This window comes from Phocoena sinus, chromosome 3, assembly GCF_008692025.1.
Source record: "Phocoena sinus isolate mPhoSin1 chromosome 3, mPhoSin1.pri, whole genome shotgun sequence".
Taxonomy (NCBI): Eukaryota; Metazoa; Chordata; class Mammalia; order Artiodactyla; family Phocoenidae; genus Phocoena; species Phocoena sinus.
Genome location: NC_045765.1, coordinates 89,885,867 through 89,911,107, shown reverse-complemented (window position 1 = coordinate 89,911,107; position 25,241 = coordinate 89,885,867). Strand labels below are relative to the sequence as shown.

At 34.2% G+C, this 25,241-nt stretch overlaps 1 protein-coding gene across 1 annotated transcript in view; it reads right to left on the bottom strand.

Moving 5' to 3' along the window:
• SLCO6A1 (solute carrier organic anion transporter family member 6A1) overlaps positions 1-25,241 on the bottom strand; it is a 98,274-nt gene that overhangs the window by 5,817 nt on the left and 67,216 nt on the right. The window contains exons 9-11 of the mRNA XM_032626530.1: positions 23,320-23,473; positions 16,986-17,173; positions 1,174-1,238 (exon numbers count right to left, since the gene is read on the bottom strand). Of these exons, the coding sequence (XP_032482421.1) occupies positions 1,174-1,238; positions 16,986-17,173; positions 23,320-23,473 (407 nt within the window). The remainder of the gene's footprint in view (positions 1-1,173; positions 1,239-16,985; positions 17,174-23,319; positions 23,474-25,241) is intronic.

Here is a 25,241-nt window from a genome sequence, read left to right as displayed (position 1 = left end):
CTGCTTAAATTCTCTGATGGCAAAACCCTGAAAGATCTAGACAGTTGTATCTAAAATATCATCACCTTATTCCATCCTCTCCCATTCAAAAATGCCTCAGCCTCACTGGCTTCCTTTCTGAGGTAGGAAACTGTGCACTTGCTATTTCTTATGCTCCCTCCTCCACTAAGAATCCATCCTTATCCACTGGATCACTTTTGACCATAAAAATATGCTCTAATTTTTCTCAATTAAAAAACCTAATTTAAACCCTGCATATTGATCTAGCTATAGAACAATTTCTCTGATCCCCATTAGAGCCACGCTTAAATTTTTCTATTTTCTTGACTCCATTTATCATATGGCTTTCAGTCTTCAATTCAGTCTAATCTTGTTTCCTTACCCCACCAATAATTTTAATCAACTTCTTGAATCAGAGCTCCTAATATAGTCATAATGTGGATTTGAAAGCTATTTTTTGCATAAGAAAGCCTGAAGTACCCAGTGCATCACCCTCAGCAAAACCAATTTGTTCTTTGGATATAAATCTTTTAAAACATCAGATTCACTGTCTTTGGTAATGAGAAATTTTTAAAGTACTAGTCTAGGTTAATGACTTCTCAAACATGCAAGCAATGTAAAATATAGTTTCTATGCTTATATGTGCTTTGTTTCAGCTTACCAAACCACTTGTGTAAGCTTGAAGAATATACTTCTGATCAAAAAGATTCTCTTCTAACTGAATATAATATTAATGCATATTTTATATGACAGGATAGGCTTTACAGTATGATCTTTTTTTTTTTTTTTTTTTGCGGTATGCGGGCCTCTCACTGTTGTGGCCTCGCCCGTTGCGGAGCACAGGCTCCGGACGCGCAGGCTCAGCGGCCATGGCTTACGGACTTAGCCGCTCCGCGGCATGTGGGATCTTCCCAGACCGGGGCACAAACCCGTGTTCCCTGCATCGGCAGGCGGACTCTCAACCACTGCGCCACCAGGGAAGCCCCAAGTATTATCTTTTTTACACTAAGTATTGTCTCCAAAATTCTGTAAAGCAGCTCCCCCATTCACTTGTTTTGTGTCAGTTTATCATAATTATTCATTTGAAATTCTAAATATACATGTTGACACATGTATAAATCAAAAAAGAAACCATTCAATTCAATGTAATAATAGATTGCCAAAAGTCCATACCAAATATTCTCAAAATCACAAAGGTCACACCCATGGCCAGAGAACGTTGTTTGTCGGATACAATCCTGCAAGCAAATAGCAATGATATCATGAAAAATCATTATTATTAGCTGTAAAGAATGTTTGCTAGGTTCAGGGGTAATTTTTTTCCCTGTGCATCCATTAGACTAAGGATCTTTGGCCAGTTGACAGAGTTCAATCTGGGTGAATTAACTGCAACTCTTCCCATGTTTCCATATTCTGCCCCCTGCCAACCAATTCTAAAGCTACTTGTGCTTCACTAGGAGGAAGCATTTATGGCCCAAACTCTGCCCCAGCCTTGGCTGAAAAAAATTTAGCACTACCTTTCATATTTCTCATTCTTCATTCTGTTGTGCACATCCATTGTTTCAGATTTCTTCCTTTTGTCCCTGTGAAACTTACTCTCTACCTTTCTCTACCTTGCTCTCCATTTAGGTAATGGAGTACATCAATGGGCTCTCTTGCCTCTGGCTACTGATTGGGTTATGCCAATAGGGTGCTCCAGAGTGAGAAAGGAAGGTGAAGTTCAGGTCTTCATTCCCAGGCTCCCTCTCTGCAGTTACCCAAGTTGACTGGGTTACTAGGCAAAGCAGTACCCTCTACAGGTCTCTCTTCTTCCTATCTTTGTTTCCCTTTGGGTGTTGGGTGGTAACAGACCTGAAGTACTGTGCTATACTTTGGGATTCCTTATACCCTGCCCGCATTTTAAATAGCCACATTATTCAACCTTACTTGAATTGTCCTAATTTGAGGGTGCCATCTCTTTTCGGTTGGACCTCTGACTTTTACCCTCACTATTCAAAAGTTAAAATAAATAAGAAATAACTTTCTCAAATATGAAGAATGAAGATCTCTGTATTTTGTATTGGTCAAGCATTTGTTTTAAAAAGAAAAATAATGTATAAAAATCACATATTAGTATTTTGGAAAATAAACTAAAATACAACAAAAAATAATCAACCCTTGAACATTTTAGAAAGTAAAGAAATAAAAGCTACATTTTAAATGGATATTTTAAATAAATCCTATGCTTATCCTTTATTTCCTTGTTCTGGAACTTGAATAATAAACTAGTATGACCAATATTGTCATCCAAAATGACTCAATTTATTAAAATGTAGCATATGTTCAGTACTTTATGACTATTTTGTAAAAAGTGAGATAATTCCACCTGTATCAACCTGGTAAAAATATATGTTCTTTCCTCAAATATTTACTACTAGGAAATGAAAACATATTTACCAATTCTTAAAAGATAGTGATGTTTCTAAATGAAACATAATTTAACTTTTATTATGAGCAGATTCATTAAAGACATATAAAGGAAGTAAAGTGTCACATTTTAGAACCACACTTTAGGATAAAGTTTTTGGTATAAAATAGAAATGTGGGTCATATGCCTAACTAAAATTTAGTATTCTGCTTCATTTAGCATAAGCAGTTTTTTTATATGTAGTATAATAATGGTGTTCTCTGAAGTATATAAAGAGCTAACAATAACTCATAATTATTAACAAATATTTATGTATCTTCAGTTTGATTATAACTTTATTTCTGATATACAAAAAAAGATGAAAAGATGAATGATTCCCATAATTTTCCAAAATCAGTTAAATGAACAGCAAAACAAGAAATAATATGCATAAAACACAATTTTTTAGTGAAAAACATTACTATGTTTTAAGAATAAAGTGACTTTTTTTGGTATTTTGTCTAAGGAGTAAGGCTATGATGGTATGGTTTAAGAATTTCATGGAATAAACAAACTATTGGTTAGTACACTTCCAAGATGTAAAAGACAGCTACCAATATCTCTTATGACTTCTAAATATATATTTTCAGTCCATATCTTTCTTGAGTTATAGACTTAAGTTCCTATCACACACAAAAGTTGCTCTTCCCCTGGTGCTCCCTCTCACAAGAAATGGAATCATCACCCATGCGGTTTTCAAGCCCAAAACCTGGAAAGAGGCATGCTTGAAAGAGTATTCTTTTCCTCATTCACCACAGACAATCAATAATAAAATACTGTGATTTTTATAAATAACTTTTTTTATATCTCTCTCTGATTTTCTTCATCTCTAATTCTACTAGCCTATTCCAAGCGTGTATTTTTTGCCTGAAGAAAATAAAACAATTTCCTAACTTATCTGCCAACAACCATTTTTATCCCTGCAGTCTACTCTCCACATAGGGCCACAGTGATTTTTTTAAGGTAAAATTCTGATTATTTCACTAACCCACTAGGAACCTTCAATGGCTCATCAGTCTCATTGCATGCCACCTCACAACTTTTGCCTTTACCACCTTGTTTACGACATTCTATCATACAACACTCTTATATAGCTACTTCTTGCACTCAGAGTCAGAGTCTTTGCATACATTGTTCCCACTGTGTGAAATTCTCATCCCCCATCTTTTAGGGCTTAGCTTAAATGTGATTTCCTTAAGGACACCCTCTCTGAATCCCCAGAGAGGAGATTTAGTTTAGATTGTCCCATAATTCTCTCTTGGCATTCTTCTACATTTTTTTTGCAGTATGTTTTAATATTACAATTGAAAACTTATTAGTGAAACAACTTTTTTTTTTTTTTTTTTTCTATCGTGCCACCCTCCAAAGTCCATCAGAGAAGCAGGAATCTGGTCACTTCTGTTCCTCTTTTATTTCACCTTTTTCCCTTAAAGTGCTCATCCACCTTCTTGTTTAAATCCATGGTAACTATCACAGGTGAGAATACATACACATATTAAAATAATGATGGATGGGGACTTCCCTGGTGGCGCAGTGGTTAAGAATCTGCCTGCCAATGCAGGGGGCACTGTTTGATCCCTGGTCCGGGAGGATCCCACATGCTGCAGAGCGGCTGGGCCTGTGCGCCACAACTACTGAGCCTGCACTCTAGAGCCCATGTGCCACAAGAAATAAAATAATAATAAAAATTAATTAATTAAATAATGAGGGATGGAAGGGAAAGAAATGAAGAACTAATTTTTCTTAATGATCACCTTGATGGAGCGAGAACTGACAAATCATGATATTGATACTTTTCTGTTTAGACTTAAGCCTCACACAGCTTCAGATTTCATCAGAATTCTCCAGAGGAAAAAGAATGGTGTCATTCCTGGCCCCATTTGGTCACCAGAAACTATGTCAGTTTGCTTGCCCCCTAGTGTGACACTCTACCTAGACCTAGTCCATGTTGTCAGCATCTACCCCTCATCAAGAATTGACAAGAATGTCAGGGACAGCTTTAGATCCCTATTTCATCTCTAAAAGCTTCTGCTCTCTCTGGAATTTTAATCCCTCTAGTCCTCTGCCACTTTGTGCCTTTAAATATATGATTTTTAATTTAACCCAGCTTTTCTAGCTATCCTTTGTAGGAGCATTGGCCTGCAATGCTATTCCATCCCACACCACTTCCATGACATTAGCACTTGATAATGATTTCACAATTGATGTATTTGGTTTTGACTTTTACTGTACTTTTTAAAAAATTAAACTCTGTTGAATTTGAAGTTTGATTATATTTTGGAAAGCTATACAAAGAGCACATGCTGGAGAGACATGCTTACTTATACCCCTGCTCTCATCTACTCTCATTTCTATCCCATCTCTTTAGGTTATCATTTTCATCACTTTCTTGTTTATACCTTCACAGTGTTTATGAAAATACAAATGATTATAAATGCATACCTCTATACTCTCATTTCTTCAGAGGAAGTAGCAAACTATTGGGTTGGCCAGAAAGTTTGTTCAGGTTTTCTGTAACATCTCATGGAAAAACCTGAATGAACTTTTTGGTGAACCCCATATATTGACTGTTCTGTACCTGACTTTTTCATGTTACAATATATTCTTAAGATCCCCTCCTATATGAACATAGAGCCCCTCCCTATTTGTTTTCACTTTCATTATATTACATTCTGCAAAAATGAAATCATCTACTCAACCTGTCTGTTGCTCTTTCACACTTAGTTTTTTCCCAGTGTTTGTTGTTTCATGTATATAGTACATACACAATATGTGGTTGTATGTAATATAGATAGCCTTATGGATGTAAATATATTTTTTTGCAGGATATCTGCAAAAAGGATTTCAAGTACAAGTGCTAGCATAAAGGGTAAACATATCTGCAATTTTCTGAAGTATTAAAGATACTCTTTTCATCAGAGTTGCAACATTTTGTGCTCTTTCAAGCAATATATGAAAGTACTTTTTTCTATACAGCCACATAAACAGATCTATTATCAATGTTTTATTCCTGTCAACTAGGTACATAAGAAATACTATCACATAAAAATTTTAAATTCTATGACCTTTACTGTAGATATGGCTGAACATCCTTTAATATTTGTATTTTGTTTTCTTTGATGCTTTTCCACTTTTCTATTGGGATGTTAATCTTAGGAGAGCTTTACTTATTAGAGGAATTAATCTTTTATAGAATATGAGTTGCATAAATTCATTGTTCCTTGGCTTTTGACTTTGCTTATTATTTTTAATTTTATGGACTAAAATTTATCAGTCTTTCCCTTATGACTTCCAGATTTTTAGTCATAGTAACAAATACCTTCACTTTTTAAAAATAATAATGAGGGCTTCCCTGGTGGCGCAGTGGTTGAGAATCTGCCTGCTAATGCAGGGGACACGGGTTCGATCCCTGATCTGGGAGGATCCCACATGCCACGGAGCAACTAGGCCTGTGAGTCACAACTACTGAGCCTGCACATCTGGAGCCTGTGCTCCTCAACAAGAGAGGCCGCGATAGTCAGAGGCCCGTGCACCGCGATGAAGAGTGGCCCCCGCTTGCCACAACTAGAGAAAACCCTCGCACAGAAACGAAGACCCAACACAGCAAAAATAAATAAATAAATTACTAAACTCCTACCCCCAACATCTAAAATGATAATAATAATGAAATAATCTGGTTTTTTTTACCACTTGTATTATTTAATTTTTTTTACATTTAAATCTTTGTCCCATTTGAGTTTTTCCTGTTGTATCATATGGGCTCTGGATATAATTTTTTCCCCAAAGTCTATCCCCATTATACCCAAACCACTTTCTTAAAAGTCCATTTTTGATGCACTTATTTAGAATTTTACTTTCATTATATTAAATTCCTATATGAGTTGAGATCTATTTCTAGACTTAATGTCAGTCTATTCATAAGTCAATATTATATTACTTCAGTGTTGAGACTTTATGGTGCATTTTAGCTTATGAGGCTAACCTCTGTTACTGTGCTTCTTTGTTTCAGATTTCCAAGCTACTCTTATTTTTTCATAAAAACTTTAGAATCAGGTTTTATAGTTCAATAATTCCACTAGTATTTTCATTATCACATTAAAATTATGAATTAACTTAAGGAGAACCGATCCATTGGTGGTGTTAGGTCTTCCTATTCAATAATATGAGATATATCTTTTCAAATTGTTCAAGTCAGTTTTTGTGACATTCAAGTGTGTTTCATTTTATTTTGAAACTATTTTTATTTTGAAATTATTATTTATTTTGAAACTCACAGGTAGTTGTAAAAATAGTACAAAGCATCATGTGTACCCTCACCCAGTATCCCTAAATGGTTAAATCTTATAGAACTGTAATATAATATTAAAACCAGGAAACTGACATTGGCTACAGACCTTATTTTGTTTTCATTTTTCAGTTAATATACGTTAAATTTTTTTAACTGAATTTGTTTGTGTGTGACTGTGTGTGTGTATAGCTCAATATATCTGCTATTTTTTATATGCTGTTACCTTACCAAATAGTTAGTTAAATGTACTGGCTATTATTTCTTTTTTTATAAATTTATTTTTGGCTGCATTTGGTCTTCGTTGCTGCGTGTGGGCTTTCTCTAGCTGCAGAGAGTGGGGGCTACTCTTTGTTGCGGTGCACGGGCTTCTCGTTGTGGTGGCTTCTCTTGTTGCGAAACACAGGTTCTAGGCACATGGGCTTCAGTAGTTGTGGCACGGGGCCTCAGTAGTTGTGGCTCACGGGCTTAGTTGCTCTGCGGCATGTGGGATCTTCCCAGACCAGGGCTCGAACCCGTGTCCCCTGCATTGGCAGGCGGATTCTTAACCACTCCGCCACCAGGGAAGTCCTATTATTTCTAATGCAATGTAAAAAGAACTGATAATATTGCTCTAGGAAGTTTTACTGTGACTGGGTAGACAAATACTGGAGTTCAAATGTCACCAAAAGTGAAGGATCCTATGTTCAACATACCTTTCAATCAGGACCTCTTGAAAGATGATACTCTAGGATAAAGGACAATCTGAAAATTGATAAGGTCTTTAAAAAACTTAAACCTATCCTTAAATCAGCTAAATTCCTGCTTGGTTTACAGGGAACTGTTCCTATTCTACCTTCCTTAATAAAGCTATTGTAAAATATTTTTGGAGTCATTAATGTTCAGAGTCTCTATTATTTTTGGTACACAAAATCTCACATGATTAAAAATAATTATAGGAGTTATAAGAGACAGAGTCAAGAGAAAAAAATGAAATGTAAATAGTACTACAGAATATTCAGATACTAGATATCTGACAGACATTTTAAATTTAGAGGATTAATATGTCCAAGAAAACAGATGACAAGATAGAGAATATTATCAGAGAACTAGAATCTATTAAAAAGAAATAAAATTGTATAACAGAAAAGTACACTAATTATAACGAACTCATAGGTGAATTTAACAACTAATTAGACACAGGGGATGGTAGAATTAGTAAACTAGAGTACAGGTAACTGGAAAAGCAGGTGGAAATATTATTAATACATTAGATTAAACATTAGATTAGATTAGATTAAACATTAGATTAGATTAAACATACATTAGATTATTATTAATACATTAGTGAAAAAACTTTAGTCTGAAGCACAGAGCATAAAAACAAATGAAAACAGAAAGTAAAAAAAGAATAAAAGATACATGGATATAGTGAAAGGTTTACAATATGTGTAACTGATATCCAAAAGGTGAGTAGATAAGGAACGGAGCAGAAGCAATCTTTGAAGAAAGAATAGTTAAGTATTTTCCAAAACCAATGAAAGATACTGTGGTAGATAATCACTCAACATGGCTATCATTGATTCCTCTTTTCCCCCAATACATGCTTGTTGCTCCTGACATCAAGAGATGGAATCTAATCACCCTCTTTTTGAAACATGACTTTTTTGACAAATAGAGTACAGAAGAGTGACATTCTTGGACTTTCAGCCTAGGTCTAATGAAGCCTTGCAGTTTATGCCTTGTACCTTATGCCTGGGTCTCTTAGAACACTAAAACCTGGGATGTTCCCTTTTGGAATTCTTGTACTTTGTTAGCAGACATTTAAGTTACATAAAGAAGCCTCTATGACCAATCAACAGCTCCACCTAGGCTCCTAGGAAAATTTAGCCTAAATTGTCAGCCATCTAGGAAATCTAACCCAGTCATGCTATCAGGTAACTCAAATGTTATGTGCCATCTGACCACAAGCTCAAGAGAAACCTTAAGCAAGAACCACCCTGTTGAGCCCAGTCAACTCGCAGAACCATGAAAGATAAGGATAAATTGTTGTTGTTAAGTGATTAAACTTGGGATGCTTTGTTACTGTTATGGACTGATTTCTGTTCCCTCCAAAATTTATATGCCAAAAATCCTAACTCCCAGTACTTTGGAATGCCATCATATTGGATACAGGGTTTTACAGAGGTAATTAAGTTAAAATGAGGTCAGTTGGGTAGGCCCTAATCCAATATAACTGGTGTCATTATAAGAAGAGAAAATATGGACATAGACATTCACAGAGTGAAGATAATGTGAAGACTCAGGAAAAGATAGCCATCTACAAGCCATGGATATCTGGAACAGACCCTGCCTTCATAGCCATCAGAAGGAACCAACCTTGCACCAACTGTACACTTCTAAATAACACATGGGGGCTTCCCTGGTGGCGCAGTGGTTGCGAGTCTGCCTGCCGATGCGGGGGATGTGGGTTCGTGCCCCGGTCCGGGAAGATCCCACGTAACACGGAGCGGCTGGGCCCGTGAGCCGTGGCCGCTGGGCCTGCGCATGCAGAGCCTGTGCTCCGCGACGGGAGAGGCCACAGCAGTGAGAGGCCCGCGTACTGCAAGAAAAATTAAAAAAAAAAAAAATAATAATAATAAAATAAATAACACATGGTTTAAATGAAAAATACATTGAAAGGCATATTTGAATTGAAAGTATGAGTAAAAATATATATCAAGACTTCTGGGATGCAGCTAAATTTATACTTGGATAGAAAAGGCATATATACCAATAGACAGAAGATATAGGTGAATAAAATAAAAATACCAAAAACATAGAAGTAAAATGATAGAAATTATAAAGATAAAAGCTGAAAGATTTGTTAGTCACACACACACACACACACACACACACACACAGACATTCAATTTTTAATTTAAAACATTCTCACAAAGAAATTCTAGGCCAGGTACATGACAAGTGAGTTCTTCCAAAGATTTAATTAAAAAATAATACCAGGGCTTCCCTGGTGGCGCAGTGTTTGAGAGTCCGCCTGCCGATGCAGGGGACGCGGGTTTGTGCCCTGGTCCGGGAAGATTCCACATGCCACGGAGCGGCTGGGCCCATGAGCCATGACCGCTGGGCCTGCGTGTCCAGAGCCTGTGCTCCGCAATGGGAGAGGCCATGGCAGTGAGAGGCCCACGTACCGCAAGGGAGAAAGAAAGAGAAAAAAAAAAAATAATAATAATAATACCATACCTCCATAAATTAGTCCAGATATTAAGGGAAGAGGAAATATTTCTCAACTTATTTTATGAAACCAGAGTAACACTGATGCCAAAACCTAACAAGCACATTAATAAGGGAAAATTATAAGGCAACCTTATTCATGAGTATAGATGCAAAAATTCTAAACAAAGTATCAGCAAATTGAATCAAGCAACTGACTAAATCCAATTTATTCCTAGAATAAAGTAGAGGTATCATATTGCAATCATCTCAATAGATGCATCAAATGCATTTGATAAATTTTAAAATTTATTAATTAAAAAATGTTTTAGTGAACTAGAAATAGAAACAAACTGGCTTATTCTGATAGATGGTACCAATATCACACTTAAGGGTAAATTTACAGTAAATTTTATATCTAACGATAAAATACCAAAAACTTCATCTTGATGGGCATAAAAAACAAGTATACCATCACTACTTCTGTTCAACATTGTACAGGATATCTTAATCAGTGCAAGAGAAAAGCGTTGGAGAAGAAGAAGTAAAAATCATTATTTGCAGATTGTGATTATGTACTGTGGAAAAAGGAACTTCAGCATGTAGTCAGTATTGCTAAGAGAGCTCTTTAAAATGGAGCTGGAAGGCCATTAAGGAAGCAGGGCTTATGCATATCCTCACCAGCTGGAAACACGAACTTTTGAATTGGGCCAAACCACAAATATTCCAAGGACTCTACAAGAAAACCTGCAACCCGTCACAGTAACGAACTTTTCCCTCCCTCTAGTGGTAGCCTTTTGCTACGAATCACGTAAAGATAAGAATAGCTTTGGCTTGCCAGTACCAATTATAATTCTTTTGAAACAACTTTTGCAACCTTGTTGGGTTTTTTGCCTTTATAAACCTCTGTCTTTTATCTCCTCCTTGGAACACATTTTCAACTCTTGCTCAGATCAGTGTCTCCTGAATTGGAATTCTCAGACGCCAAATAAAGCCTTTAATCTACCAACTATTAGAAATTAATATGAACACAGTCACAGAATACAAGGTCAAAGCAATAAGAATGAATTGCATTTCCTTCATACCGGTAATAAACAACTATTTTATACTATGCTATACTAAATATCAAAAACATCAGTTACCTAGGAATGAATCTAATGAAGGAGGTTTAAGACCTCAACTCTGAAAAAGAAAATTATGAAACATTATTGGAGAAATAAATGAAGATTTAAATAACTGAAGGAATCATACTTCATTGATTGATCAAGAGACTCAGTGTGGTAAGTATAGCAATGCTCCCAAATTGATTCAAAGACATTCCAATCCAAATCTCAGCATGTTTTTTTATGGACATTAACTAGGTGATTTTAATCACCTAGAAATACAAAGGGCCGAGAATTGCCAAGATAATCTCAAAGATGGACTTACAACAAAGACTGATGTAAATATTCACAAAAAATACACAGCAATTAAGACTGTAATGTTGGTACCGGGATGCTCAAATAGACCAATGGAACAGAACAGAGTGCAGAAATAGAACCACATATATAGAGTCTGCTGGTGCATGTCTGTGGGGAAAAGACAGCCTTTAAATAAACGGTGGTGAGTCAATTAGTATCCATCCAAAAATGATGAACCTGGGTCCCAACTTTATACAAAAAATATCATTCCCAGTTGAATTATTGATTTTATAATCTCTTATTAAAATAACATAAGAAATATCCACATGACTTTGATCAGGCAAAGATTTCTTAAACAGGACATTAAAATTAAAAATTTATTTCACTCAAAAGATGCCATTATCAGAGTGAAAAGGCAAGTCATAGAGTTGAAGATATTTGTCATGAATATATATGTCAAATGACTCCCACATTTGGAGTATATAAAGAAATTCTGCAAATCAATATGTAAAAATAGACAAAAGAACAGAAAAGACATTTGACAAAATTGCACATTCCTATGGCTAATGAATAAAGGAAAACATGCTCAATAATATTAATCCTCTGAATAGGGAAATTAAAATTACAGTGAAATATCAACACTTATACACCTATCAAAATTGCTTGAGTTTAAGAACAATTAACAATAGATTGCTAGAAGAATGAACTAGTGCAAATACTTTAAAAATTTATTAAAAAGCTTAACATACATATGACTCAGCAATTCTGCTGTTTATATGTGTACTCAATAGAAATGTATTCATATGTTTTCCAAAAAACAAGTAAAAGAATGTTCATAGAAACAGCATATTAGCCCTAAAGTGGAAACAACATTAACTACAGAATGAATAAATTTTAGTATATTCACACAATGGACTACTATAAAACTATGTTGTACAATATGGTTAACTATTACCCATGTGTTCTTACTTAAATTTATGTCAATTAAAACTAAATAAAATTAAGAGTTCAGTGCCTCATTCACACTGACCACATTTCAAATGCACAATAGGCATATGTGGCTAGAGGCGATATTGGATATCAGATACAGAACATTTCCATCATTTTACAAAATCTGATTGGATAGTACTGCTATAGAGCAATAAAAATGAATTTCTGTTATATACAACTATATGAATGACTCTTAAAAGCACGTTGTTGAGTAACGAAATGCAGACACAAATGACTATGTGCTGTATTCTCCTGTGTATGCATAAAGTTCAAACACAGAACAAATTAGCCTATTCACTGCAGAAGTCAGGAGAGTGGTAATCTTTAGGCATTAAAGGTTTAGACAAGAAGGGAGGTGGAGGAGGGGCTTTTGTAATACTTGTATTATCCGTTTCTTGGGCTGGACTCTGTTTACATAGGTGTCTTCGCTTTGTTAAAATCCATCAATTTACATTTGCAATTTGTGCACTCTTCTGAAAATATATTATGCTTCAATAAAATGTCTATAAAAATAATATCCCTTGACTCTCCATTTATTATCTATTAGGCAGCCATCAAGTTTATCCTTCTTTTGATCTCTACCCTGTTTACTTCTCCCATTTTTGTTAGTTGTACAATTTCTACTTTATCAAAGCATATTACATTTCATTCTATTTTGCCACCCTTATGCTTAGCTTAGTATTTGCCTTAGTTCTAGCATAAATTAATTGCACTTAGTTAAATATATTAGCTAAATATAGGTAGTTAAATCTAAGTAGTTTAACATACTTGATGCTTGCCACCAGATCTTCTTTTTTTAAAATATTTATTTATTTATTTATTTGGCTGCGTTGGGTCTTAGTTGCAGCACGCGGGGTCTTAGTTGCAGCACACGGGATCTTCGTTGAGGCACACAGGATCTTTTGTTGTGGCGTGTGGGCTCTTCGTTGTGGTGTGCAGGCTTCTCTCTAGTTGTGGTGCACAGGCTCGGTAGTTGCGGCACGTGGGATTAGTTGCTCCATGGCATGTGGGATCTTAGTTCCCCAACCAGGGATCAAACCCACATCCCCTGCATTGCAAGGCAGATTCTTAACCACTGTACCACCAGAGAAGTCCCTCGCCAGACCTTTTATCAAAATTTCCCCAATCATATCTTGGTTGGTTACAATTTGCCTTGCTGTCAGTTCTTAAGGAGTATCTGATATCAACATATCCCGGGTACTTCCATATCCAAACTGTTTATAACTGTAGGGCAGTTTGTTGATGATGAAATAATGAGCTCATGTTTTCCTTCCTTGAGGATCTTTTAAGTGTTTCTCCAGTCTTCTGGAGGTGAATGCTGCTGTTGAGAAACCTGATGCCAAACTTTTGTTTTTCCTTTTTTCTTTTAGATGACAAAAGGATTATTTCTGCATCTTTAAATCCAAGAATTTTACCACAGTACATCTCAGTGCTGATTGCTCTGGATCAATTTCCCTAGACACTTGATGTGCCATTACAATATATAGATTCAAATATTATTTTATTTAATTATTCATTATTTATCATTACTTATTATTTCAGTAAACTTTAACTATAGATTTAAATATTTATTTTTTTTTGGTTTTCTTCTTTGGGGACTGCAATTATGTGCATTTTTGGATCTCCTTTTCCTATCTTCTATATTTGCCTATTTTCTCTAATACTTTTTCTTACTTTTATTTTATATTCTCCATTCTCCCCCTTCTATGCCACATACATGCTTTCTATGTTGTCTTTTCTTCCTTGTGTGCTTTATAATTTAGTCTTCATCTATAAATTTTTTCCCATTTATTTTTTTCCTGAGTTCTGTCAGTTTTCATTCCATAGCCTCCTTCATCTAGCGATTTTTCTCTTGTTTTGTGGCCAAGATTGTTTAATTTTTTTAACTTAAACTTACATATAGTTACATTTATATTTTTATCTGATTCATGGTAACATTGTTCTAGTGAGTTTTCACTGTCCTTTGTAAAATAATGCTTAATAATTTTCATTTCTCTCACTATAATTATTTGGTATGTAGGCAGAAGCTTTTCCTTTTCTACTTAATCATTTTGAATGAGATGGGTTTTCTTAAACTAGAGGCAGAAAGTTATGGGAATGGAACATGCACCAGCTTTCCAAGCTTCAAAACTGAAGAGTTATCTTTTCTGTTTATATAGAGGAGTTAAATATAGTCCCTATGTGTGGTTATACCTTCTCTGCTTCTGCAAACCTGGCCTGCTTCAAAAGAACTTGTACTGCCAGATCTGGGCTTTCGAGATCTCTTCATATTTATTGTTTTCCAAAGTTATGTATTCACATGTAGATGGTATTTTGCTGGCACTTTTTTAGATCTGCTATGTCTGGACCCCCTAGGCATTTTGCAAAACTTTTTTCCCATTCTTTCCAAAAATACTCTGCTTTGACTTATCTACCTTGGTCCTACTCCCAGAACTTCCATCTTAAGGTACCATCCTCTCTTCCTGAGCAGAAATATATGCTGGAGATATTTGAGATCTGTCAATCCTGAGACCCTCTCCACATTCCCTGTTATTCTTTGTAACATCTTTATGAATCTACAAGCTGGTTCCTTGTTCTACTTCAATTTTGGCAATATTTATATGCAATTACAACTCTGTCATTTTTTGTTGATCTCATAATTGTACTGAAACAACAGCATATGTGTGCATGTGTGTTTATGTGTGTCTGCATGCATGTTATATTTTATTCTACTTATTGCTCTCTACAGTTACCAGGAGACATGAGAAGATTCAGAACTAGACTTCTGGAGTATTACTATCATCTTTCTCATCTCACTGCTGAGAATATTTGCTCAGAAGTTTCACACGAACTTTAAATAAGGCGTGCTCAACATTGTACTGATTATGTTCAACCTGAGCTTTCTCTTCTCTTTGAATTTATCTCAGTTAATACATTATAATTCATTTAGTTCCCCAGACTGGACAACTGGACATAATTCTAGATTTTTCCACATTTTATACCAGGAACATCAAATTAATAACCTTGCCCTTTTATCCAAACTAAATATTTCTCTATTATGTTCTATTCTCTCTATCTCTAAATAGAGATAAATTCTAAACTGGTCTCCTAAGTACCTTCCTTTGTTTCTTGTTTTCTCCTATCAGCTTCATCATCCACACTATCTTCAAACTAATCTATCTAAAACACATATTTGATAACTTTTACTTCTGAGGTTTACTCTTTTCAATGGCTTCTAGATGCATATAGGATAACATCATTCACGTTAACATGGCAAAGAAAGCCTCCCCTGACCAGGCCCTTACCAAGCTCAAATCTCCCTGTCCAATTTACAATCATGCTACTCTTGTCATAACAAACTCCTTGCCAAGATATTTCACACATTTTTGCCTCTACTTTTCCTACTAATTTTTCCTGTTAAGAACTTGCCCCCAGTTTGCTTGCATTGTGAGAAATCACTTATCTTCACAACTCAAGTTCAAGTGCCACACTGTCTATAAGCATTTCCAAATCATCCTAGATAAAAATGACCATTTTCTCCACTTTGTTCCCAGGTCAATCTGTACAAGCTTTAATCATGGCATTTCTAAGAACTCCCTGCACTTTTTTTTTTTTTTTTTTTGCGGTACGCTGGCCTCTCACTGTTGTGGCCTCTCCCGTTGCGGAGCACAGGCTCTGGACGCGCAGGCTCAGTGGCCATGGCTCACGGGCCTAGCCACTCCACGGCATGTGGGATTTTCCCGGACCGGGGCACGAACCCGTGTCCCCTGCATCGGCAGGTGGACTCTCAACCACTGCGCCACCAGGGAAGCCCTCCCTGCACTCCTTTTTATGTGTTTTTCTCCCCCTAGTAAACTCTAAGCAGCTTGAAGGCAAGGTCCATATTTTATTAGTTTTTGTAGTTTCAGTGCCAGATCTAGGTGAATAAGTAAAAACCTGCTTCACTGTATTGATATGTTAAAGTTTTGTCTCCCATCTAAACTGCAAGTTCATTGAAGTCAGAGACCATATGTGCCCAACTCAGATTTCTTTTGCATATATTTATTCATGTTTTTTACTCTGTTTTCCTAGGGTACAACAAATTGCTCCTCATGACCTAAAGGTTTATGTTAGTCTTTTGAAAAAAATAATCTGGAAATAATGACCAATTATTCTGCTACTATGGTAAAAACAAACGTTAAATATATTTCATATATTCAGGAAGAACAAATGAATAACAAATGTTGGTTTAATTTAGAATAGTAATAAACTTATGTATTAAAATTCCAAAATTCTAGAAGTTATTATGTTCCTTTGTTGATGACACTGATGTCTTCTCATAGTCAAACTGGCTAATATAGAAGTAAATAGTCAATAAATATCTATAACCAATGAATCAACATTGTAATCACATGTGTTATAATTAAGATTTTTCCTATATTTATGAATTTTCCAGGTGTGTTAAATTAAGTAAATAAATTTAGTTTTAAGTTAAACTAAATGTGTTATCTATATACATACTTTATGCAAATAAATTAGTTAAAATAGAGAATTAAGCATATACATGAATTTTGAAAATATAACAATTTTCCCCTCTACCAGTTGCTACCTTGAAACAAAAGCATAAATCATTTACTACAATATTCTAAAACCTTCCTAAACTTGTCTTTCATATGTATTAAATGAATAATGATTATGAATAACATATACACACCGAAGGATGGTCAGGATGTTTGGTATATCAGCAAAAGCACAAAATACAATTGTAGAAAAGATAAAAGCAATGAACAAAGGTAATTTATAGCACTTTGAATCACATGTCCCATGTCTAGCGTCAATAAAGTCACCTTGATTATCTGAGGTTGTTAATCCTTCTTTAATGCAAGAACAATTGTAATATGTCTATGAAAATGAAGACAGGAAACAATCTTTTAGAAATATAGTCATAAGACAAAAACTCTTATAATTGTAAAATAAAAATTAAATCAATAACTACAGGGAGACTAGGCAGTTTTATTAGTAAATATCCTTATATTAAATCTGCCATTCATAACTTACAAATGAACCACTAATGATAAATAAGATCACGGTATTTTACCTAACAAAGAATTGTGTACGTGTATATATAATTATAGTTACTTAGGAAAAATTCTATTAATTTAAGAAATTTCACTAAAAATATTTACAGTTACTTGTACAAATAATTGTTGGAGAGAGATATAGATTAAGGACAAAGTAATGAATAAAGTGGAATTTTAGCTGGGATTTGAAATATGGAGAATTACCCAATCGTAGACAGTTTTAGAACTATGCTGCAAAGGCAAGACTTTATTTTGTATGTGATGATGACAGGGCTGTTATCTATTAGGCAGAGTAGGCACAGTGTACCTAGGACCCACAATACTTTCAGAACCAAAAAAAAAAGGTTTTAATTTTAGTGTCTTTTAAAATCAGAGGAAAAATAAATATCATAATAATGACTATATTATAATGCATCCAGACTGGATCATATTTGTCTTTATGCCAAAGCAGTTGTACATTAAATCTCTCTCTCTCTCTCTCTCTCTCTCCTTCTTTCTTTTTTTAAGTGAAGGAAGGGGTTTAAAAAGGCAAAAGTGCCTAAAGCCAACATAAGTCATAATGTAGTCCCTAATGGGAACGAATGAAAACTTGGGGCTGTTATATTATTATTGATAACTCAAGGAAGATGAATAGGTGATATTTTCTAAGAAGAACTAAACAGAGTTGGAGATACAGAGACCAGTTAGCAATTTGTTAATCTATTGAAAAGATTCTAAATTAAATAATAATAATAATTTTAAAAATCCAGTAGAAATATTAAACTAAGTTACCAGTGAAAGAATAAGAGGAAATAAAGATGGCTTGAACCTGGGTGATTCAGAAAATGATGGTACAAAAACCATGTCCATTGTTTAGGGAAGCTGCTAAGTGGTTACTGGATATATTAAAGGAAAATAGAAATATCTAAATAGCAAATCATTCATTCTACCATATTTTTTAAATAATGCCTATGTGCCAAACATCATTCTAGGTATTGTGAAAACATAGTAAACAATACAATAGAAATCCCTGCCCTCATGTAGGAAATTTTTTACTAGCATGAGATAGGCAATTTTTTTAAAAAAAGAACCTTTAATGGAGCACATGGTGATGAATACTATGGAGGAAAAAATAAAGTAAGGAAAAAAAACAGGGATTATAGGGGTGAGTTTAGCATGAACAGGTAATGCTACAATGATACAGTGATATTTGAGCAGAGATTTGTAGAAGGTAAGGGAGTGAGCCATGTGGTTACCTGAAAGAAGTATATTCCAGGTGGGAAAAACAAAACAGAAATTGAAAAGCCTTGGGACTGGAGCTTGCTTGACAAATTCAAAGAAAAGCAAGGAGAAAAATTTGTTTGAATCAGAGTGAACATGAGGGAAACTAAGAGAAAATGAAATTGGAGTGAGGGAAGGATTTATATAGAAACTGGTAGGTAATTACAAGAGCAATTTAAGAACTTCAGTTTTTATTCTTAGTAATGTGAAACCATTAGAGGGATAGATGTATAAATGACATTTTTTAAAAGATCGCTCTAGCTGCTATATTGAGGCTACTGAACTGTGAAAGCAAGGGTAAAAGCAGAGAAAACAGTTAAAAAGCTCTTAAAGTAAGATGCAAGTCATTGGTGACTGGGGCCCGGGTATCAGAGAAAATGATGAAGATAGTCAGATCTAGCATGTATTTTGAAAGTAGATTTGAAGGGTCCTAGGGTAAGAATGGTTACCAGAAGGAGAAGGTCATATGGAGAAGGCCTCCCTGAAAGAAATTAAGACTTGCAGGCAAGGGAGGCAGTCAGTCCATGGCTCAGAGAGGGAACCAAGAAAATAAACACAACGACTTCACTTTTTCCCCCCATCTTTCTGACTTTCTATCAAGACTCCTTATTATCATAGTCTATATGACAATAGATTATATATGATAATAGAACTCTCATCCTATAGTTTGGTCTCTTGGAACAGTGAGGAGGGTAGAGAAGGTGAAAAGTGGATCTGGAGGTCAGAAAAAAGATATCCAGTACAACAAATAATTGCAGACCATAGAACCTAAGATGACTAAGGGGAAAAGTGAAAATGTGAAGAAAGTTTAGTGAACAGATGGTAGAATCACAAGATATTAGGCTCTGGAAGGGCTGAAGAGCTGTAGAGTTATATCCAAAGAGATACAACCAAAATAGGAAAAATTATATTAAAATGAAATAGTAAAATATATTCAATTCAAATAATAAAAGAAGAAGATAGATCTAAGTCTACCATATCAATAATTATAATAAATGTCGGTTGTCTAAAAACTCCAATTGAAAGACAGACATTAACAGAACTGAGGAAAAAGCAAAAGCATATTATACCTTGGCTACAGGAGACATTTTAAACATAAAGACATGAACAGTTGGAAAATAAAATGATAGAAGTAAGATAAACCATGAAAACAGCAAGAAAGCTTACAGTGACTGTTTAATATATAAAACAAACTTCAAGACAAAGAGTATTACCCGAGATAGAAAGGGACATTTTGTAAAGATAAAAGGATCAAGAAGCTGTGACAATTATTAATGTGTATGCACACAATTAGAGGGTCTAAAATACATGAAGTCAAAATAAAGAGAGAAATAGACAACTGTATATTAAGATACATTTTTCATATATAATGTTCAGGATTTCATATATTACAAGGTATGCAAAATGACAAGAATAATTGGCTTAAAATTAGGACAAGAACAAATATAAGTAGACTACTACAGATAGACTAAATAGCAAGAACTTTAAATAGTTATGATTAATATTTTCCAGAAAATAGAGGGTAAATGGATAAAATATCTTAAATGATGTGGAATTTCACCAGGGACTTGGATTCTACAGAAACATAAATGTTAGAACGGAACAGATAAAAGGAGATGGAAAATAGAGAAAAGAGCAAAAAAGTATGGGATACAGTAGAAAGGTCTATTTGTAGTCTGCTGTTAGGCAGAATACTAAGATGGCACCTAAGATTCCCATCCTGCTATTTTATAAACCTGCATAATCCCTAGATTGATGTTAATTGGTGGATTTTAATCCCTTTACTAAGTTATGTTACATGGCATAGCTGACTTTAAGAAACAGAGGTAAACTTCACGTAATTAGAAGTCAGAGATTCAAAACATGTGTCACAAGGGAGATTCTGTTGCTGGCTTTGAAGATGGAAGGAGTCATGTGGCAAAGAATGGGGGTGGCCTCTAAGAGCTAAAATTGGCCCTCAGCAGACAGCTACCAAGGAAATAGGGGCTTCATTTTTTACAGCCCAATGGAACTGAATTTGGCCCAAAATCTGAATGACCTTGGAAGTAGATTTTTTCCCAGAGCCTCCAGAAAGGAATGTATTTCAGCCAACACCCTGATTTCAGTTTGTGAGACTCTGAGCAGAGGAACCAGCAATGCCATATCTGGACTTATGACCTGTGAGCTAATAAATGGGTATTATTTAAAGACACTAAGGCTGTAGTAATTTGTTATGCAGCAATATTAAATTAATATATGGTGCCTCCTCCACAACCAATAAAAGAAGAGAAAGTGAGGGAGAAATAATAGCTGAGAATTTTCCAACTGACAGACATAAATCCACAGATTAAAGATACTCTGTGAAACCCTAGCAAAATAAATATAATGAAAACCACATCCAGGCATATCAAAGTAAAATTGCTAAAAGTCAAAAACAAAGAGAAAATCTTAAAAGCAGCTAAGCAGCCAGAGACATAAAGACAATATAATGACATCTTTCAAACGCCGGGCCACGGTCAGGGGGTGGGGTGGCAGGTGGGCATCACTGCCAATACAGAATTCCATACCAAGTGAAGACAGTTTTTCTTTTCAGAAATGGGAGTGAAATATGGTTCTTAAGGAAAAAAAAAATCTCATATGAAAACATGGAAATGCAAGGAAGTGGGTAAATATAAGTGCATACTGACTGTACAAAAAAACAATAACAGTATGTGTCCTTTAAAATATGTGGATAAATAAAATATATGACAAAAATAGCACAAAGGGGGGAAATCAGTAAATGAAGTTAAAATATTCTAGGGATATTTCAACTGGAAGAGATCCTGAAGACTGGCTTCTTGTAATCCTTAATGCTTTGGATGAGACTGACTTCCCTTCTCTATAGATATGTAGAATGAGGCTCCTGTTGGACTACAGCAGTCTCTGGAAGAAGATCCCTGATACTGCTATTTTATACTGAAAGCCATATCAGCTGCTGAAAAGAGCTAGTCCCAGTGAGAAGATCATGAAGAAAATCCCAAGATTTCTTTCGTATCTATATAAGGAAATTTGAAGACCTTGATAGCATGGATAAGAATATGTGGGTCTCAATGAGGCAAAACACTTGGAATATTATCAACATGAAGAGCAGATATCTATTTTCAGTTTTGGTAAAGCTGTGATTTTCTATAGAAACTTAGAAATCTTCAAAGGTGTAGTATTTCCTACCACTCCTCTTGTAAACTTTTGCATAAGTGTAATTGAAAAGCACTCAATTCTAATACATTTGACCCTTATATTTTGAATACGAACATTTAATCAGAATTATTTCAAAGTTGACATAGTTTCACTGAAAAAAATTTTCCAGAGGGAATTCCATTAACACAATTTAGACACAATAATTTTTTGTATATGGTATTTCTCTAATTTTCATTTTGTTAAAATTATTTTTACTGGCATCAGTTCTTTCCCATTTGAAATTAATGTATATTTTATCCATTAATTGGTTTCATCTGTATCAAATTGTACTAATCACAACTTCTGCTATTGTCAGTTTTCCTTCAGAGCCATTATTTCTTTCAAGGTTAATTGTCCTGTGTAATTCGTAACAGATCTAATTTTTGTCAAAAATATTTTATTCTTTCAATTTTTATTCAGCATCAAATGTTATCACACAGTTTGAGTCACTATTTTGTGAATTATTTCATTATTCATTATTAATTATTCCTTAGAGAAATGAAAGGAAATTATAAAGATTTTTATGAAATAGAAACAAATCCCTAAAAGGGATTCCCCAGTAAAAGAAAGATGGGTGGAAGCTATATAGTGGCTGGCACTTTTAGCTCTTGAATATCCCATGGATCAAAACACCAAGGTCAAGTAGTTCTGCTTTATTCTGTGGTGACACCATGAGATTTAAAAAATCATTTACTTGTCAAAATAAAATGGAGGAGAGGAAGTAAACAGGAGTGTAAATTAAGATTTTCCATAAGTTAATAAATTGTTGAGGATGGGTAACTAACATATGGGAATTCATTTTGGTTTTCTATTACATTTAAAGCTTCCCACAGTAATATATTTTAAAGATTTAAAATATCATTTTAAATATATTTTAAAATATATAAATCATTGAAAACATGTAATAGTTTTTAAAATACATAATACATATAAATAACCATTTTAAATTTGAAAATTTTAAAGAATCATTTTAAACATTTAAGAAGAAAGAATTTTTAAAGGGTATATAATCTTTTAAAATTAATATTCAATTAAAAACTGAAGATATATTGTTAAATAGTAGGCCAGTGAAAATATGACAACGAGGAACTAAAGTTGGTCAGGCATGCTAATATACTGTGATAAAATGATCTGTGTAACAGGAAAAAGAATATTGTTATGTACATACTAATAAATAAAGTACTAATAAAGTACTTTATTGCCTGCTAAGGAAGATGATATAATGCTCATGGGTCAGGAAATATCCTCTTTGTTGCTCTCTTCCCCTCATACAGACTAGACAAAGAGAGGGGAGAGAGAAACGCAGAATTTTTAAAACCTGGGTCCCTACTCACTCCCAATTCTCACAAGTCCTATGTATTGTGATCACATGAAGCCATAATTTAAGAAAAATGTAAGAAAGGGAAAATAAGAGGGGGAAAGGATTTTATAGAGAGCAGGAGTAAAATATAAACATCATCTATAAGTTGCACTTCTTAATGGAGAGGACGAAGCTGAGAAAAAGATAATTACCTTGTGATTCTTTAATGTTTTAGAATATGTACAACCTGCAAAGCAAGGAGAAAAATATCGAATATCATTTCTTCCACATGTAGCAGAATAAAATGAAGATGAGCATTTACAATGAGAATTGCAGGGAGCTGTCAGGTTTCCCAACTGCCCTGTTCTGTAAAAGAAGAGATTGAATGTAATTATAATACAACTGTATTATCCTTATTAATGTATACACAAAGATATCAATGAGATCAATGAAATATGATTATTTAAATAATTTTAACAGATTTAGGTACAACAGATATACAATAAACTGTACATTTTTAAAGCATACAATCTGCATACACTTGTGAAATCATCACTGCAATCATGTTAACAAACATAATCATCACCCCCAATAGTTCCCTCATGCTCCTTTGTAATTCCTCCACCACCTGGCATCTGCTGATCTACTTTCTGAAACTGTTCATTAGTTGGAATTTCATAGTGCACTAGGTGCACTTTCTTTGTCTGGCTTCTTTCATGCAGCTGGTCTTTACATGGTCATATGCTTCCATGTCTCTTGGATAAATATTAAGGAGTAGAATGTTTGGATCATATGGTAGGTGTTCATTTAACTTTTTAAGAAACTGTCAAACAGTTTTCCAAAGTGATTGTGCTATTTTGCATTCTCACAAGCAGTGTGTAAGATTTCAATTGCTTCCTATATTCCTTGTCAACACTGGGAATAGTCAGTCTTTTTAATTTTAGACATTCTAACAAGGATACAGTAACTTCATATTGTGGTTTTTAATACGTATTTCCCTAAGGACTGATGCTGGACATCTTTCCATGTGCTTATTTTCCATCTGTATCTATTATTTGGTTAAATATCTGCTTAAATCCTTTGCCCATTTTTGTGGATATTACTAAGCATTCAAAGTTCTTTATATGTTCTAGAAACCAAGTTCGTTAGATATATGATTTTCAAATATCTTCTCACAGTCTATGGCTTGTTTCTGCATTACCTTAATTGGATCTTTCAAAGAGCAGATGCTTTTTATTTTAATGAAGACCAATTTATCAATATATTTCTTTATGTATCACATATTTGGTGTCATAACTGAGAAATCTTTGCTGAACCCAAGTTCACATAAATTTTCCTCATATTCCTGGAATTTTATATTTCACAATTACACCTACAATCCATTTTGAATTATTTACATGGTATAAGATATGGATCAAAGTTTGTTTAAATATAGATATCTAATTGTTCCAGCATCATTTGTTAAAATGACTGTATCTTCTCTGCTAAATTGCATATGCACCCTATCAAAAATTAATTATCTATATATGTGTGTGCTTACTTTTGGACTCTCCATTCTGCTCCACTGACTTATTGGTCTATATTTACAACAGTACTACTTTCTTGATTATTGTAGCTTTATAATAAGTCTTGAAATCAAATAGCATTAGTCCTCCACCTTTGTTCTTTAGAATTGTTTGTGGTTTTTCTAGATCCTTTGCATAACTATATGAATTTAAAAGTCATTTTTCCAATATCTAAAAAAGAAAGCTTGCTGGGATTTTGATTGTGATTACATCAAATACATACATCAATTTAGGGAGGATTAACATTCTAAAGATCCTGAGTTTTGTAACCCACAAATATGGGATATCTCTTCATTTAAAAATGTAGGTTTTAATTACTGTCAGCAATGTTTTACAGTAATCAGTGCAAAGGGATTTTACATCTTTATCATATTTATCCTTAAGAATTTCTTTTTCTTGATACTATTGTTAATGGTATTGTTGTTTAATATCAATTTCAACTTGTTTGTAGGTAGTATATAAAATGCCATAGAATCTTATATATTGATCTTTTCTTCTACAGTATTTCTTTTTGATAGTATTGTTAACATTATTTTTTTAAGTTTTTTCCAGAATTTATTGAGATATAA